This window comes from Hibiscus syriacus, unplaced genomic scaffold (assembly GCF_006381635.1).
Source record: "Hibiscus syriacus cultivar Baekdansim isolate YM2019G1 unplaced genomic scaffold, ASM638163v2 tig00110621_pilon, whole genome shotgun sequence".
Lineage (NCBI taxonomy): Eukaryota > Viridiplantae > Streptophyta > Magnoliopsida > Malvales > Malvaceae > Hibiscus > Hibiscus syriacus.
In genome coordinates this window covers 1,969,520-1,985,408 of record NW_024062802.1, presented here as the reverse complement: position 1 = coordinate 1,985,408, position 15,889 = coordinate 1,969,520, and the positions used below count along the sequence as shown (strand labels likewise).

Sequence of the window (15,889 nt, the reverse complement as noted above, 5' to 3'; positions counted from 1 at the left end):
AATTAAAATTTAAATTTTGAGTTGAATAAGAAAGTAATTAAAGCAATGCTTCTATGAGTCCTACGCCTACGCCGGCGCGGCGGCTGAATAGAGACGAATGCAGCAGAGAAGGTAGCGTGCGTAACCGGAGCGTCTGGTTGTATAGCTTTATGGCTCCTTAAGCTATTGCTACCAAGGGCTACACTGTTAGAGCCACTGTCCGTGATCCACGTTTGTTTTCTTTTTTCTTTTTAATGCTTCATCGTGTTCGGAACATGTATTTAGTACTCTATATGTTATTAATGTAAGGTTTACTTTATAAAAGTGAATAATCATATTGTCTTCATCCCTGGGAAAAGACTGATGATTAATGTAATCGCTATTTACCTTGAAATAAAACTTGGGTCATTCTGATATCGCAACAGTACCTTTGATTATCTATTCCGAAGGAATGAACTCGTTTTCTCGAAATACCTAACAGTTCAACTATGACTGTGGAAGGAGTTAGCAGACAATTTACTACAATATTTACATGCATGTACTGTGCATTGTTAGCAGCAACAGCAGCATTTTTAGAGGACAGTACTATGGACTATGGAGTGGCGAAGTCATCTTCTTCCTCGGAATGCCGATGTCGTTGATGCCAAGAGGGAACCGTTGTCATTTTCTGAAGATGCCAAGAGATCCCCAACCGACCCGAGCTCTGGACACTCCTCCCAATCGCTCAAACCAGTTGTCAAGGGACAATTCCGTCTCCATCTCTTACCTACTATCAACATGATGCATTTCACCCAATATCTCTCTAGAGCCGCGACCATTTCGACTCCATTGCTCACTTGCTTCTCAATCAAACTGGCTTTAATCCGGAGCGACATACCTGTTATAAAATGTGTCCACAAAGGCATTGTCTATCTCGTGCTCTTCCCCGGCACTCGATATGCCATGATCGTCTCCTCATCTTGTGCGAAGCATTGTTAATCCACGAGTTTTGTATACTTTAATTGGTTTGTATGAAGTGGAACACCGTCAATTAACTTGACTGTGCATCAAACATTCTCTTGCTACAGCTAAGGCCTCACGATCACCGGGGCCGCTGAAGAAGAATGTTGCACATTTTACACGGAGGGAGCACCGTGCGGTTGTTGGAACCTGGTATGTCCACGGTCTACAAAGATACAACTGAACATGGGGCATCCCTGATAACCTTGTGGTTATAGCCTTATTTCCTCCATGTGTTTTTCCATTTTTCCCATCAATTCTTTGGTGCTTTATGGAACGGAAGGAATGATAGACACGCGCATGTCCTTAGCACCCTCGCATACAGCTTGATCTATGGTAGAAAGGTGTACATCTTAGATTGGTGGACCGAGATTTTGGTCTCTGAAATGAAGGAGTCGAGGGCGTCACTGATCTCGACGATATCGTTTCCACCGTACTCTTCTTCGTCGTAGAATTGATCATCTTCCAGTTGATGGTACATCAATTTGCTCTTCCTCTTCTTCGGAAGCTCCACCAGATGCACCATGTAAGGCTTGATAGGTGCATTTTGACAGCCACTCGACGCCGAGAAGAGGCTGACATGCCCCGAACATGGCGGGGATGTACACGCATGCCATCAGCAGGAGCTCGCTCTCCGGATTAAGTATTTCGAGTGTGGTAGGGTAATGAGCAAAACAGCTCTGTTCAAAAAATGGCAACCAGCGGCGCAACGATCAACTTCTTGAGAATCACTACGCTCACGAGCAGATTGTGAATATCTTCTTCCCACAGCTTCTGTAGCAATCAAAAGCATACTATGAGCAGCATTTATATTGACGATCATAGAGTGACATAGTGAATTAGGAACTTTACACCGGTAACGGGAGGAGTATTGATGTTATAAGGTCGTAATTGCCTTCATGTTGAGTAATAACGAAAGGATGAGACTCGCTCCTTGGCATCTTCAGGTAACAACAAGCGGCGAGCATACGGACGGTTCTTGTGCCGGCACCGAGGAGGAGGATGATGACAATGAGAAGAATCGTCATTTTGTTAAAGAGATTGGTTATATCGAACTGGAATCCGGCGTAGCCGAAGTAGACAGGGAGTATGAAGGTATTCACTGCATAAGTGAGTTTATGGAGGAATGTCCGAAAGGTTTTGCATTCCTGGGGAACATGAGAGCTACCAGGAAACAACATGTTATAGATATGTAGCCATTGCTTTCCAAAATCACAGACACACTCGTAAGAAGAACATGATAATGAAGATTTCACTGTTGGTGACAAATCTATTGTGCCGATTCCTTATGTTGAAAAACAATGATAGATATTTGTTGAGAAAGACAGCGGTGACCATAAAAAAATGGCGAGGATTGCACCAAGAATTTTGCATTGGTTGTGAAGGACGTCAGTGAGAAACAATCACGACGCAAGACATTTCATTGAAGGGAAGTATAGATCGCCAGTCGCCTAAATCGGCGGTGTCAGACTTGGTTTCCGCAATCATCCTAAGGACTACCGGAGAGGCCGAATTTGCCAGACGGTGAAAATAAGAAGGTAGAAAGTGATGCCGTAATCGGACACATTGAACACCTTGGTGAGCAACCACAAGAGAGGTCCGGCAAAGATGCAGGCCAAGATCGAACCCCCTCCAGCAATGATACTCATGACATGAATGTTACGCTTTACATAAGGAATATCGGTCTCCAAGCCGATGGAGAACACGAACAGCATTCGACATAAGAAAGAGAACATATAGTATTCTGCATAGGAAGCCTGGATAAAGAAATCCTTCTCTTTGTTTATGCGGTATAACAATGTCGGACCGACCACAACACCAGCCTGTTCGAACAGAACATCATTTACACATACATGTATGCATGTATATATACATATATATATATATATATATAGATGTTTGGAAAAATAGTGAAGATGAAAGGCTCACAAGTAGTTGTGCAAATGGACCAGGTTGTCCCAAGGGTCTCAAGAGAATGTGAAAGATATGAGAAGTGACGAGAATACAGGAGACCTGAAAGCTGCTAGTGATCCAGGGATTAAATGAGTCACCTGTTCGGCACATTAAATTTTCTGTTCCTCCATTTTTGGTTTACAGGAACCACAGCGGATGCTCTAACAAGTCCAAAAGTGAGGTTTCCAGGAACAGCAAGAAAACAAAGAAAGAAAACTCAAACCTCCTTCCCTTTCCCAACCCTCTGCTTCCTGATCCGGAAGATTTGGTCATATAAAACCGGAGGGATGTTTACCTTTCCTTTTATGTGCCGGCTACGCAAAACAATTAGTATCAAAACACCTCCAACTCATCCTTCTTTTTATAAAAGAACAAATTATGCCATAATGCGAGTATAAATATGAAATAAAATTATAAAAATAATGTAAATAGTCTAACTTTAGAAAACAAAATCTATAATGTGTGACTGAATATACTTAATATCCTCTAATTTAAAGTAAAAATTATATATATATTAATATGTCAGCAATAATTTAGTAAATTTGATGTATAAATGTTAAACATATAAAAATCTAACACAAAAATCAAAATACAATTTTTTACTTTCTTTTTGTCCAACCATGCTCTCAGGTCCTGTGATTTTTGCATATTTGAAATTTAATTCCCATTTTTAATCTCAATAATTTAATCCTTTTATTGTTTTGACTTAGTAATTGAAGTCCAATTAATTGCATCGTCAAAGATTTTCGTTAAATTAGAGTATATATCATTTTTAAAATTAAAAAAAAAAGCTCACTGTACATATCTTGGCTTAGTTTAGACAAAGTACAGAATCTAAGATTGCAAGGCAGCTAACAAATTTAAAACTACACAAACCCGAATCATGTACACATTAAAGAACAGATTTTCTACACTACCTAACCTTTAAGTTAACCCACAGTAATAGTTGCATCTGTACGCCTAGAACCAGTCGATTTAAAAACTACAGGAACTTGAATCATGTATACATTATAAAACAGTGTTCTGTTATACCTTGAAATTAACGAACAAATAAACATTATAAAACAGAGTTCTGTTCTACCTTGAAATTAACGAACAATAACAGTTCCAAGTGAAAGCAAATTAGCAAATCACATGCCAAGATTTCGTCTTGTCGCTTCCATTTTCAACAAAAGATCTTTAATATCTGCTTCCATTCTTGTCTTCATACTGTAGTATTCCCTGTAAGCTCCTTCTAGAGCTTGGAATTCTTCGGTCTTTTGTTTATGCGTTTCTTCAGCCTCAGCTAAGCGTAGTTTCGCAAGTCTGCTCCTGTACTCTTCTTCAATCTTTTCATCCTTTACTATTGCAATTCGTTTCAGGCCTTCCGCTTCTCTTCTTGCATCGTCAGCACGTGTCTGGTACATTTTGGTTTCCTCCTGTTTGATTCTTATGAAGCTCTCCAGTTCAGGCAAAAATAGTTGCCTTTCAGCACTCCTCTGCAACTCTGACTCTAAAGAACATTTGTCAGGTCGGTCAACACGGAAACTAGGAAGCAGGCTAGATGTGCTTTCAAATGCACGAGCTTTATCAGAATAAACAGATTTGTGATGTCTAGCATCCTGACTTCTCCCAGCTATCCCATTGATTCCTTTGTCCTGTGCTTTTCCAGACAAAACAGTTGCATTGCCAGGCTTGAAAGAATTACTATCTGCAACCAGAACTAAAGGTATTAATTTCTGATTCAATGACATTTGGTCTCATGATAGTTCAGTTCCAGTGCAGTAATCAGAGCGACATCTAAATGATTTATACCTGGTTTCTAGATAAAAGTTGCTAACAAATGCCTTACGGAGCTAGTTCTAGTAATTTTCTAGCATTGCAATAACAAAAAAAATTAACAATGATATTAATCATAACAACATCAAATGTGCTAATACAATCAACATAATGTTAACATCGAACTAGTTTGGGGGCACCCAAAACAGAAAAAACCTTTAACATATCAAATAGTCATAAGGACAGTTCACAGAAACAAGTTCTCACAAGGATCACAGCTTTCCGTCAACCACCAACATCTTGGGAAGTTCAGATCAATCCATACGATCCAAGAAAATAGTATAAATTTCTTAAGAGCAAATTTTATTTAACAAGCATAGGTTAGTTATGGAGAAAAGAGTGACTGCGTCAGGAAGTTCATTATTTGAGCATAAACATTTTATAAATTCCTCAGAAATTCAAAATAAATACTTACCAGTCAGGAAGTTCATTATTTGAGCATAAGCCTCGGGAAGATCGAACTTATTCCCCAATTTAACCAGCATTTGATCAGCAAGTTCATGCAGCCGTTTCCCTCTCACGTCTTTGCTGCCACAAAAGATCCTCTTGACATATTCAAGTTCCTTTGAAAAGGTTTCAAGCGTCCAATCTTTTGCAAAATTCTGAAAAACCTCCTTTACAAAACCAAACATTTCAGAAGGATGGTCACAGGCAACGCAATGAAACTGCATCTCAGCTGGGTCATGTGCATTTCTAATATAAGATTCCCTTAAACCACAATCCGCATGGCACCAATGAAGACACCATCACAACCAACCCAACAACAAGTATTGGATGCCATATCAAATTTTGAACATACAAGACACATACAAGCGCTGCAAAAACCATTCTTCTTCGAGCAAACCATGCAATCACATTCATCCACAGGCAGAGAACTCCGGCACATAAGATTACTGCATCTTAAGTTCAGAAAGATCTCAGCCAAATCAGAAGATGGAACACTGTTGCCTACCTGAAGATACTCAGGTAGTCCAGTTTTCAGGGCAACCAAGATTTCCAATTGAGCCCGATGGCATTTTAGCAGCATTTCCAGTTTTAAATCAGACCGGCTCCGTAGGGCCTCCTTAAATGCACATAGCTCCCCATGCTTATCTGCATTTAACATAATCTCGCGAATGCTCTCTTTTAGACAGGCAATTGATTGTCCTGCCATTTCATGACACTTCCTGGCCATAACATGGAGAGGCTCAAAAACCATCCTGCTTAATATAGTCTCAACAAAATCAGCTCCACCTATCAGAAGTTGTTCTTGCTCTTTTTGGCTACTGCTCCTGTATAAGCTACCAGTACCACCATGCTTTTCTCTTGTGGCTTGCTTCTTGTCAGAGCTGTAAAATGAACCATTTTGGTGAGACCTAACACACTGTGAAGTGGACCTGACATCATTCTGTTTATGAAAACTCAACTGCCTCTCAAGTCCATTCTGAGCGATTGAGCTTCCTTCAAAACTGTGAATATTATGTGCTTGAACAACCTGACTGCTTGTAATGCCCTGTAATGCTGAAGATTGACTGAAAGACCCATTACCATTCCTCAAAATCCTCTGAAACATAGGACCATCTTTCTGCCGGGACTCATTCTGAGATTGCCATGATCCTTGAGAAAGTTGATCAACTCCCTGAACTATGGGGCGACTATGAACAGATTGTTCATTGTTATCCATGGAATTTGAGTCAAAGAACAACTTGGATTGTGGTAAAAGGACAGGGAATCTGAAAAGGACATGGATGCAGCAAACCCATCAGAGTTGGTGCGAAATGTGTTCATCAAGGACTGCACACTCCTCCCGTGGCTAGGAGAGCCAGGAGCTGAATCTGTATGTCGAGCACCGATAGGCAACAACACATTTGGTAAACTAAGAGAAAGGTCAAGTGATTCCAATTCCAGCTTCTCTTCTTTCTGCTTCTCGGCACTTGATTGTTCTTCCTTTTCCACTTTCCTGACAGGAGAGCAAGAAAACAACTCAAAACCCTTCGTACTAGGCCCTTCCATGTCAAGATCTTTATCTTTAGATTCCCTTTCTGTCCAAACCCCATTCACTACGGAATCAGTTACATTAACCGACTCAACAGCAACCCCTTTCCCTTTATCCTTGACATTCCAACTCAAACCAATCTCTATAACATCGATATTTATTTTATGTTCGCTATTTTCCTCTGCAACTACCTTAGTAAAATTTGCTGCCTCACATTCCTCATCCAGTCTCTCAAGATCAATCCCTTTATCCCCCTTACACTTCTCTTCCAGACAGGAAGACTTCTGCTCAACTGCATCTTTGGTAATATCTCCCTCACATTTACCATCAGCCTTCACACCTTCTTCCTGCATTTCAACTTCATCACCACCCATATCATCCATCTTATCACAATTACCACTGGTACCATCATTTAAACACTTTCCACAATCTTGCAACTTGTCATCTACCTTCCCCTCACCTTTTCTTTCATTTCCCCTCTCCTTATTAACATCCTCCACAACCTCCACATTTGAGTTCATCTCACCTCCATCATTCTCTGTTTTTTTATGACAACCCTCTTTCCCATCACGTCTAGCCCCAGATTCAGTAGCCAATTCATGTTGAGGCTCGGTAGCTAATTCATGCTTAGGCTTAGCCTGAGGTTCAGTAGCTAACTCATAACGAGGCTTAGCCAGATGTTCAGGCTTAGCCTGAGGTTTGGTAGCTAATTCATGCTGAGGCTTAGCCTGAGGTTCAGTAGCTAATTCATGCCGAGGCTTAGCTTGAGATTCGGTAGCTAATTCATGCCGAAGCTTAGCCTGAGGTTCGGTTGCTAATTCATCCCGAGGCTTAGCCTGAGGTTCGGTAGTTAATTCATCCCGAGGCTTAGTCTGAGGTTTGGTAGCTAATTCATGTCGAGGCTTGGCCTGAGGTTCAATAGCTAATTCATGTTTAGGCTTAGCATGAGGTTTGGTAGCTAATTCATGTTTAGGCTTAACCTGAGGTTCGGTAGCTAATTCATGTTGATGCTTAGCTTGAGGTTCAGGATCAAACTCACCTTCCTCCATCTCACTACTTGTATCACTCTCAACCAGGGTCTCCTCACTCTTCTTCACCTCTCCACCACCACCATCAACACTCTTAAACTGTTCACTGCCAGAATCCCTTGACCTTGTTGGCGACCTGGACTTTGACTTGGAGCTTCTCCTCCTCCTCATTCTTCCCTCTCCCTTGACTCGCCAACCACTCTCCCTGCTACCAAAGAATCCCTGGACCAGCTTGGCGATTTCACATCCCTAAGCTCCCTCCGTTGCACCTTACTACTAGTCCCTCTGTTCTCGTTAATTCCAAACCTTTGCCAGGAGGTCCCACTTTCACATCGGGTTCGATCTCTTTCTGATCGGAACCCCTTTGGAAAATCTCTGCGAGGCCCACGGAAGCTCTCTGATCTGTGGAGGCTACCACCACTACTACCACTCTCTCTGTAACGATTGAAGTCCAATTTCCGCCTATCAAGGCTCTCAAAATCATGCTCTGCTCGCTTCCGGACCATCCTCTCCCTGCCACTATCCTCATCAGCCACAGATTGGTCTCTATCATATCGAGAAGAAGAAATCAAATTGCTTTTAGCGCGGCCGTTGCTATCGGAGGCTGAAGATGGCTTGTGGTAAAAGCCGCAGCTACTGCTGCTTCGAGATGAACGATTTTGATCCTGACTCCATTCTTTGCTTGCATTTGTCTCATAGGAATCGAGATCGCCGCTCGATCTCAACCGCTTCATGTTTTTGTATGTATATAAAGAATAACTTTTACCCCTAAAATTAAAAGGGAAAAACAAGCTGATAACAGCGATACGACAGTTTATAGGTAGGATGGAAACCCTAATTTAGAATGAGGGGATAAATACTGAAGTTTTGGATGTGAATACCTGGAGGATTGCCAAAATTGACGTCGAATTCACCGAATCTCACGATGTTAGCAGGGAGAGAGCCGATGTTTCATTTTCTGGAAGAAAGTTTTATACAATAAGAAATAAATAAAAATGAAAAGGAAGCCACCAAATCCAAATGCCTCAAAATTTGGGTGAAGTTAAATTGAAATTCAAGGGAGAACTGTAAGTAAGGTTTTATATAAGAACCCTAATTTTTAAGATTGTCGAGCTAGAAAGAGGAGAGGAGAGCAGTAGGCATTGAAGAAGAACGTAGTTCATATTATATATTTTGATTTTAGAGGGGTATAATGGAGAATATTTGGTTTGGAGGGGCATAATTGAAAAAGGAATTTGGACGACAAAGAACAAATAAATTTTATCTCAGCCAAGTCAACTGCTACCTTCCACCTGACCTCTGACTTACACAGGTATGTTGTGCTTGCTTTGCTTCATTGCTTAAAATTCTCTTCTTTTCTCGATCTAACTATATTTTCGGTACTTCCATTCTTTGCTTGTTTAAACTTTAGTCCTTTTAACTCTGTATTCATCAATTTTATTCTTTTAGTCTTTTGATTAAAAATTAAAGTCTAATTTGGATTGTATGATATTTAAAAATATATAAATTTATTCACGTTATTGATTTTAAGTTGTATAAAATTAGGGTAATTAGTCAGAATTAAAACATTTAAATTATTATTATTTTTGAATAATTCCATTTCATTACCCAAGAAAAACAGAAACTTGCTACATAAACAATAATTTAACTCCTAATACAAACAACAAAAGAATCAACCATTACAAGTGAACCCCAACCTTAAGAAATACCCCATTTCATACAGGGGGAATCATTCCTCGGGTCAACTCTGTTGATAGTCCATCCTTTCAGTCGAATCTGAATAGTTTCTTTGATGTCCTTCAACACATATTTTATTGAAATTATGTTACTTTCAATGTTTTTTAGGTAAAATTTATTAAATTATTTTTTAGAGAACTTAGATATCATTTGACACTCAACTCATAGTTAAATTATATTTAAATTATTGCATAAAAACACATTTTATCATTTTATTTATTGAATTTATTTTTTATAATTAATTTACTAATATAAAAATATCATAATCATTTAATAATTAACTTAATAACATTTATAATATTTATATATTTCATTTACTTGATCTATAATTATTAAAAATACCATCAATGTTTCTATATTTTATTAATTAAATAATTAAACATGGAATATAATGACTACGAGGACAATTAGACTATAAATGATATAGTGGTAAGATGAATTATTCAGAACCAATAGATTTTGCTAATTTTTTAGGAGTTAAAATCTCAAAAATTTATTTTTTTATATTCTCAAAGAAAATATCAAGATTGGAACCCACATAAAATGAGATAATATAAATATTATTGACTACCCGATCAATTAACATATAATAAAGGTTACATTATTTATTAAACAATTATATCATTCTTATATTAGTAAATTAATGACACAGTGATTTAAATAATCAAACCCAATTAGTCAAGTAGTGAATAAATAATTTTTTATTTTAGTTACCAAATTTTAATTTAATTAATAGTCGAGTGGCTATGGGTATAGTTTACTCTTTTTAAATGTCTTCACACTCCCCCCCCCCCCCAGTTGAAACGGAGTATTTGGTTTGACTCTCATACTGACAATTGTCGTCTTTATAAATTTACATTGTCGGGTAGTCTTATCAACCAATCCTTAGCTTTTAAATACTGTTATTATTAGGGTTAATCAACATTTTAGTACCTGAACTTTTTTTAAGTTTCAGTTTGACACAAACTTTATTGTTTAATTAAGTATCTGAATTTGGCTTTTCCATTCAAATTAGTTTACAATTGTAAGAACCAATTTGAATGAAAAATCAAATCATATAAGCTAAAGTCTTATATCTAATTAGACCAAAAGATATTTAAATATCAAATTTAAATTTAAAATTAAAATCATATAACCAATCAATTCTAAAAATATATAAATATCGAATTAAACGTTGACACGAAGACCAAGACTAAAATATACATACTAATTCTATTAAATCGAGAAACAATGATCGTCTTTAGTCAATGACATATAGTAAACTAATAAAAAATAAAAATCCAGATAAAAAACCGATACTTTAACTTATTTTTTTATTATTAAATTAAAAATGGGTAATCTGGTAATTTTCTTTTATCGATTTCTTACAAAAGATTCCGACTCCAAAATCTAAGCTTTTCCCATGAAATGAAACCTATCTACGTCAACCCGAGTAGTTTGGTCAAACACAAACACTTGCCCCCAACCTCCATTCAATAATTTGGCTGTCACATCAATGCAGCTATCTCTTCATAGAACGAGCTGAGCCCGTCATGTGCTGTGTCAAAAGATGACAAAGCAATCCATGTTATGTTTTTTAAGTTGCGTTTAATTAAAAATATTATATTTTTATAATATTTTTAATTGCATCAATTTTTTTATTGTTTTTTAGACTTAAATTAAATTATTGTTCCGTGTATTTTCCCACGTTTCATAATGATTCATGAAGGTTGAAGATGGATACTGTCATACTGATGATCATGTGCTTTTAAAACCCATTTTTTATTATGATTCAATAACATTTTTCTGTTTTATCTTGGAATTAACCGACAACAACAGATCCAAGTGAAAGCCAATTAGCAAATCACATTCCATGGCTTCCATTGTCAACAAAAGATCTTTAATATCTGATTCCATTCTACTCTTCATATTGTAGTATTCCCTGTAAACTCTTTCTAGAGATTGGAATTCTTCAAACTTTTGTTTATGCGTTGCTTCAGCCTCAACCAAGCGTAGCTTCGCGACTCTACTCCTGTACTCTTCTTCAATCTTTTCGCCCTTTGCTATTGCAATTCGTTTCAGGCCTTCTGCTTCTCTTCTTGCATCATCAGCACGTGTCTGGTACATCTTGGCTTCCTCCTGTTTGATTCTTACGAAGCTCTCCAGTTCAGGTAAAAATAGTTGCTTTGGAGCACTCCTCTGCAGCTCTGGCTCTAAACAGCATTTGTCTGGCCGGTCGGTTAGGTCAACATGGACACTAGGAAGCAGGCTAGATGATCTTTCCAATTGAGGCTGCCATGTGCTGCTTTATGTGTCAAAAGACGGACGATTGTTGGATCTATCTCCATCTACTTGCCCAAACAAAACAGTAATTGTACCCACTTTCACCTTATTGGGTTTCCTTTTATATTTTAGTGACGTATTTCATTGTTCACCTAAAATATACTGGTAAATTTGTACATTAATTCATATAAAATTTAATTAAAAATATATATACACATGATCACTTATTATTGGAAAATAAATAAAAAAGTAATCACTTCTGAAAATGTGATATTTTAAAAGTTCATTGATTTTTCTTAAATAAGATACTTTTAACGCACTAACAATTTCATTATGAATTGGAAGGAAGCCAAGCACTATGTACCGCTGGATGCAGGGAAAGTAACAACCGACTTCCTTATCCATTAATTAGGAAAACATAATAATAATGAAAAGGTACCTTTGTCATTTTAAACAATACTCTTTTTCAAAATAGTCAAATATTCCAATGCTTTCAACAGGTAACAGAGAAGACGAATATCAAGATGGGTTAGGGAGATCAAAATATTCGAATTCGACGGGTCTCAATTAGATTTGACTTTATAGGGTGAGTTTTTTTTTTTTTAATTTTGAGATTTGGGGTGGAATGGGGTCGGATTTAAGGTGAAAAGTCATCGGTTAATTTATATTTTTTATATAAAATATATTTAAAATTTTAGGAATTTTAATTTTATATTATTAAAATATTTTCGGTAATTATTAAAAATATAAAAATTATTATAAAATATATCATTTTAAATGTTTAAAATATTATAAATATATTATTTTAATTATTTTAAAATATTAATATATTCGGATCGAGTCGAGATTTTAGTCTAGAAATTAAGACGGATTCAGGATGGGAAAAAACTAAAATTCATGGGGGCGGGGCCGAGTATAAGAAATATGTTTTTGGGTTGGGATTGGGGCGGCTAAAAACCCGACCCGCCCTGCCCCGTGCCCATCCAAAGTCTGGATGTGTGAAGTGCAAGTGAGAAAGTTAGGACTTCGAAAGAAAAACATATTAAAAAAAAGGAGTAAACTAAAATTTTGTCCCTAAACTACTTTTGGTTTATAAAAAAGTTTGTAATTGTCATTTTATTTAAAATTCAATGACTAAAATAAAAATTAAACCCTTTTATTAAATTTTAACGTCATCAAACTAACAATGTTCAACGTTTCTGTGACCAAACCTTAATAAAAAGATCAAAAAAATGACCATAACTTATGTATTCTGAATTTGATGAGCAAAGGTGTACAAATATAGAAAGTAAGTGACAAATCTTGTAGTTTACCCATAATTTCAAGGCTAAACTACATGTTTAGTACTTAAGCTATTTTTTTCTATTTTGGTATCTAAATTTTATCTTTTTCAAAATCATATCTAACATTTAGTTTAGATTTTAATTTAATATTAGCCATTAAAAAATAGAGCATTAAAGGTTAAAATACTCAAAAAAATAACAACCAAAGTGATATATAGTCAAACATAAGAGATATTTTTATCATTATCTATTAAAAAAAATAAAATCAACAAATATTAATCCGGTATGACCCTAAAAATTATTTATGAAACTTTTTTCTATTAAAGTAAAAAGAATTATTTTCCATAGAAAAAAAAGTAAAAAGAATTATTGAATGATATATAGTATAGAGTATTATAATAATATTTATGAACACTATCTCTGCAACTATAGAGCAAGTTAATTCGAACAGTTGAAGTTACCTGTAACTCTTCCATCATGAAATGTTTGCCCATAACAGATTATAAAGGCCAAGCCAACCTCAATCCCCCTACTCCCATCCCATCTCTACTTTCAGCCATGGAAGTAGCTTCATGCTCATCGGTGGAAACAACCACCACTTTCCACAGCCTTCCCCATCCAAAATCGGTTTCGTAAAGATTAAGCCGAGGCGATCCGGCAATTGATATGATTTGAATAGACCCTAGCTCATTTATGGTATCGAATATATTTTTCAGTTTATCTTCTGCTCCTTCAAAAACTGATTTCTCTGTTAATATCTTCACCGTATTGCTTACCTTCTCTACGGAAATGCAAACTCGTTTTCCATGAAATCTCTTGCCTTGTGTAAATCTAGTAGAACAGTATTACAGTTCCCGAAATAAGTTTCTGGGATTGGAGGGTTACAACGTGACCGACAATCAGCTGCGAATACAAAGAACACACTTCTATCTCCTGCTCCACCTCTTGCCTTAACCACGCAACACGCAAGTACAAAAGCTGATAAATGAAGTTGTTTTGAGGTATCAGAAGATTTAGAATTTACCATTTCCCTCATTTTGTTTAAATCTTCTTCAGTGATCGTAACCGTGGCTCGAACTAGATTAAGAGCCGCTGCTTTGTTTGCTGAAACCTTCAAGCTTTATTACATGCAGTAACTGCTAGCCACTGGTTAAGGTACAGCAAATCAAGGTCTAACCCGGTAGGATCTTTGACAATGTCCCTATCAAAAACAGGGGTTAGTTCCGGTGGCAAAGGAGAGTTCTCAATATTCCCTTGCTTACACAGGAAAGCCCATGGCTTCATAAACATGGTGGTTGTTTTACCATCGAGAACCGTATGGTGAGCTGTGATTCCAATGGAAAAACCTTTAGTAGGAAAATGGGTTATCTGAACAGATAGAACTGATACTGAATCATCTGATGATATTAGCTGTGTATCAAAGGATGCAACTCAACAGCTTCGTATATTCCATTGCCGGACAGAAGGTCGAAGTCGGCATCAGACTCGGCAACCGTGAGTGAAACCCCATTGTTCGGAACGAATAAAACGATGGGTTTGGGGGAATTCGACGGCCACTTGAGGTTTCCGGCTACGGGGAGGTAATGGTGGAGTGTCAAAGAAAGAGAGTGCTTGAGTTTTGGGAGGATATCGAAGCTGAAACCTGCAAAGGTTGAGTCTTGGAGGTTGTAAAAGAAGAGTCTCTCAACTGGTGAGACTTTGGACCAGAAAGTGTCGTGAGTGGAAGAGAAGATCCATGAGCATAGATTGGTGATTCGGGAGATGGTTTGATTAGGGTGGTCTCAACTATTTTCAATGGACTGGAAGATGTCATGGCAGAAGCTCTGTTTTTCTTTCTTGCTTTCCTTCTTCCCTTAACCCCTTGGCTTTTAAGCGGCTATTTTTGAGATATGAAGGTTGGATAATATAAATAAAGTAAGTAAAAATATTATTTTAAATAAAATTTTATTTTTGTGGATAGTAGAAGGTTGGAATTTTGTCACAATGTTTGTTTTATTTACGATTTATTTATTTTCTTTTTAAATATTTAGTTATAACTTATTATTTTATACATCAATAGCTATATATTTTGTATATTTTTTCTTTTATTTTTTAAAAGATTGTATTAATATCAAAGAATAATGTTTGTTTTTAAAATTATATCGATTCAAACAAAATTACTTTTAAAATAATAAATTGTTGTTATTATATTTATTATTAAGATAAATTATACCAAATATTAAACTTTAGTCGGTGTATAATTTATACTGTTGAACTTTGATTTTGGCTTCAATTATGAAATTGGACCATTATAATTCAAACTGTGTGATGACATGGACAAACAATATCGTTTTGGTGTGACTATTAATACCTAAAATAACGTCGTTTTAAGCACTAAACTTTATACATATTATTTGCCACAATTTACTTTTTTACATTGTACCTTTTCGGTTGTCACCAATAGTCAATCGATGCATGTCAACGATATTCTTTCGCGATAAGATTAATATCAAGAAGTTCACACTTCACTCGTCTTTTTTTTTTTATAGAATTGGTTTTCTATGAAACCAACTCAAAAATCGATAAGTTTAAATAAAAAATTATTTTTTAGGGGTTTGAGTCTTTCTTAAATTTGAGAGGGTTTGATGTTTTTTCAAAATTCCAAACGGTGAGAAACATTATTTCAAGAAGACTAACAACATACTTCAAAACTAGTCTTATAGGACGATCATCGGAGGAGATCAAGTATTAGCACATAAAACCTTTAAATGAATATTTCTTGGATTTTAAGCGAGTTTCATGAAAAATCAATCATATGAGAAGAAAGAGCAGTGAAATACGAACGTTTTAATACTGATCTTACTGTGAAAGACGAT

General features: G+C 36.5%; 1 protein-coding gene and 2 pseudogenes across 1 annotated transcript; all 3 read right to left on the bottom strand.

The window, feature by feature from the left end:
- Positions 1-571: 571 nt before the first annotated feature.
- LOC120135913 lies at positions 572-3,932 on the bottom strand (annotated as a pseudogene).
- On the bottom strand, positions 3,878-8,884 carry LOC120135807 (protein OBERON 4-like). Its single transcript, XM_039152002.1, is given in 6 exon segments — positions 3,878-4,621; positions 5,165-5,494; positions 5,497-6,420; positions 6,423-7,922; positions 7,925-8,491; positions 8,634-8,884. Coding segments are annotated over 5 exon segments (3,876 nt in total). The 5' UTR covers positions 8,487-8,491; positions 8,634-8,884; the 3' UTR covers positions 3,878-4,061.
- Positions 8,885-11,031: 2,147 nt separating this feature from the next.
- Positions 11,032-14,847, bottom strand: LOC120135912 (annotated as a pseudogene).
- Positions 14,848-15,889: the final 1,042 nt, after the last annotated feature.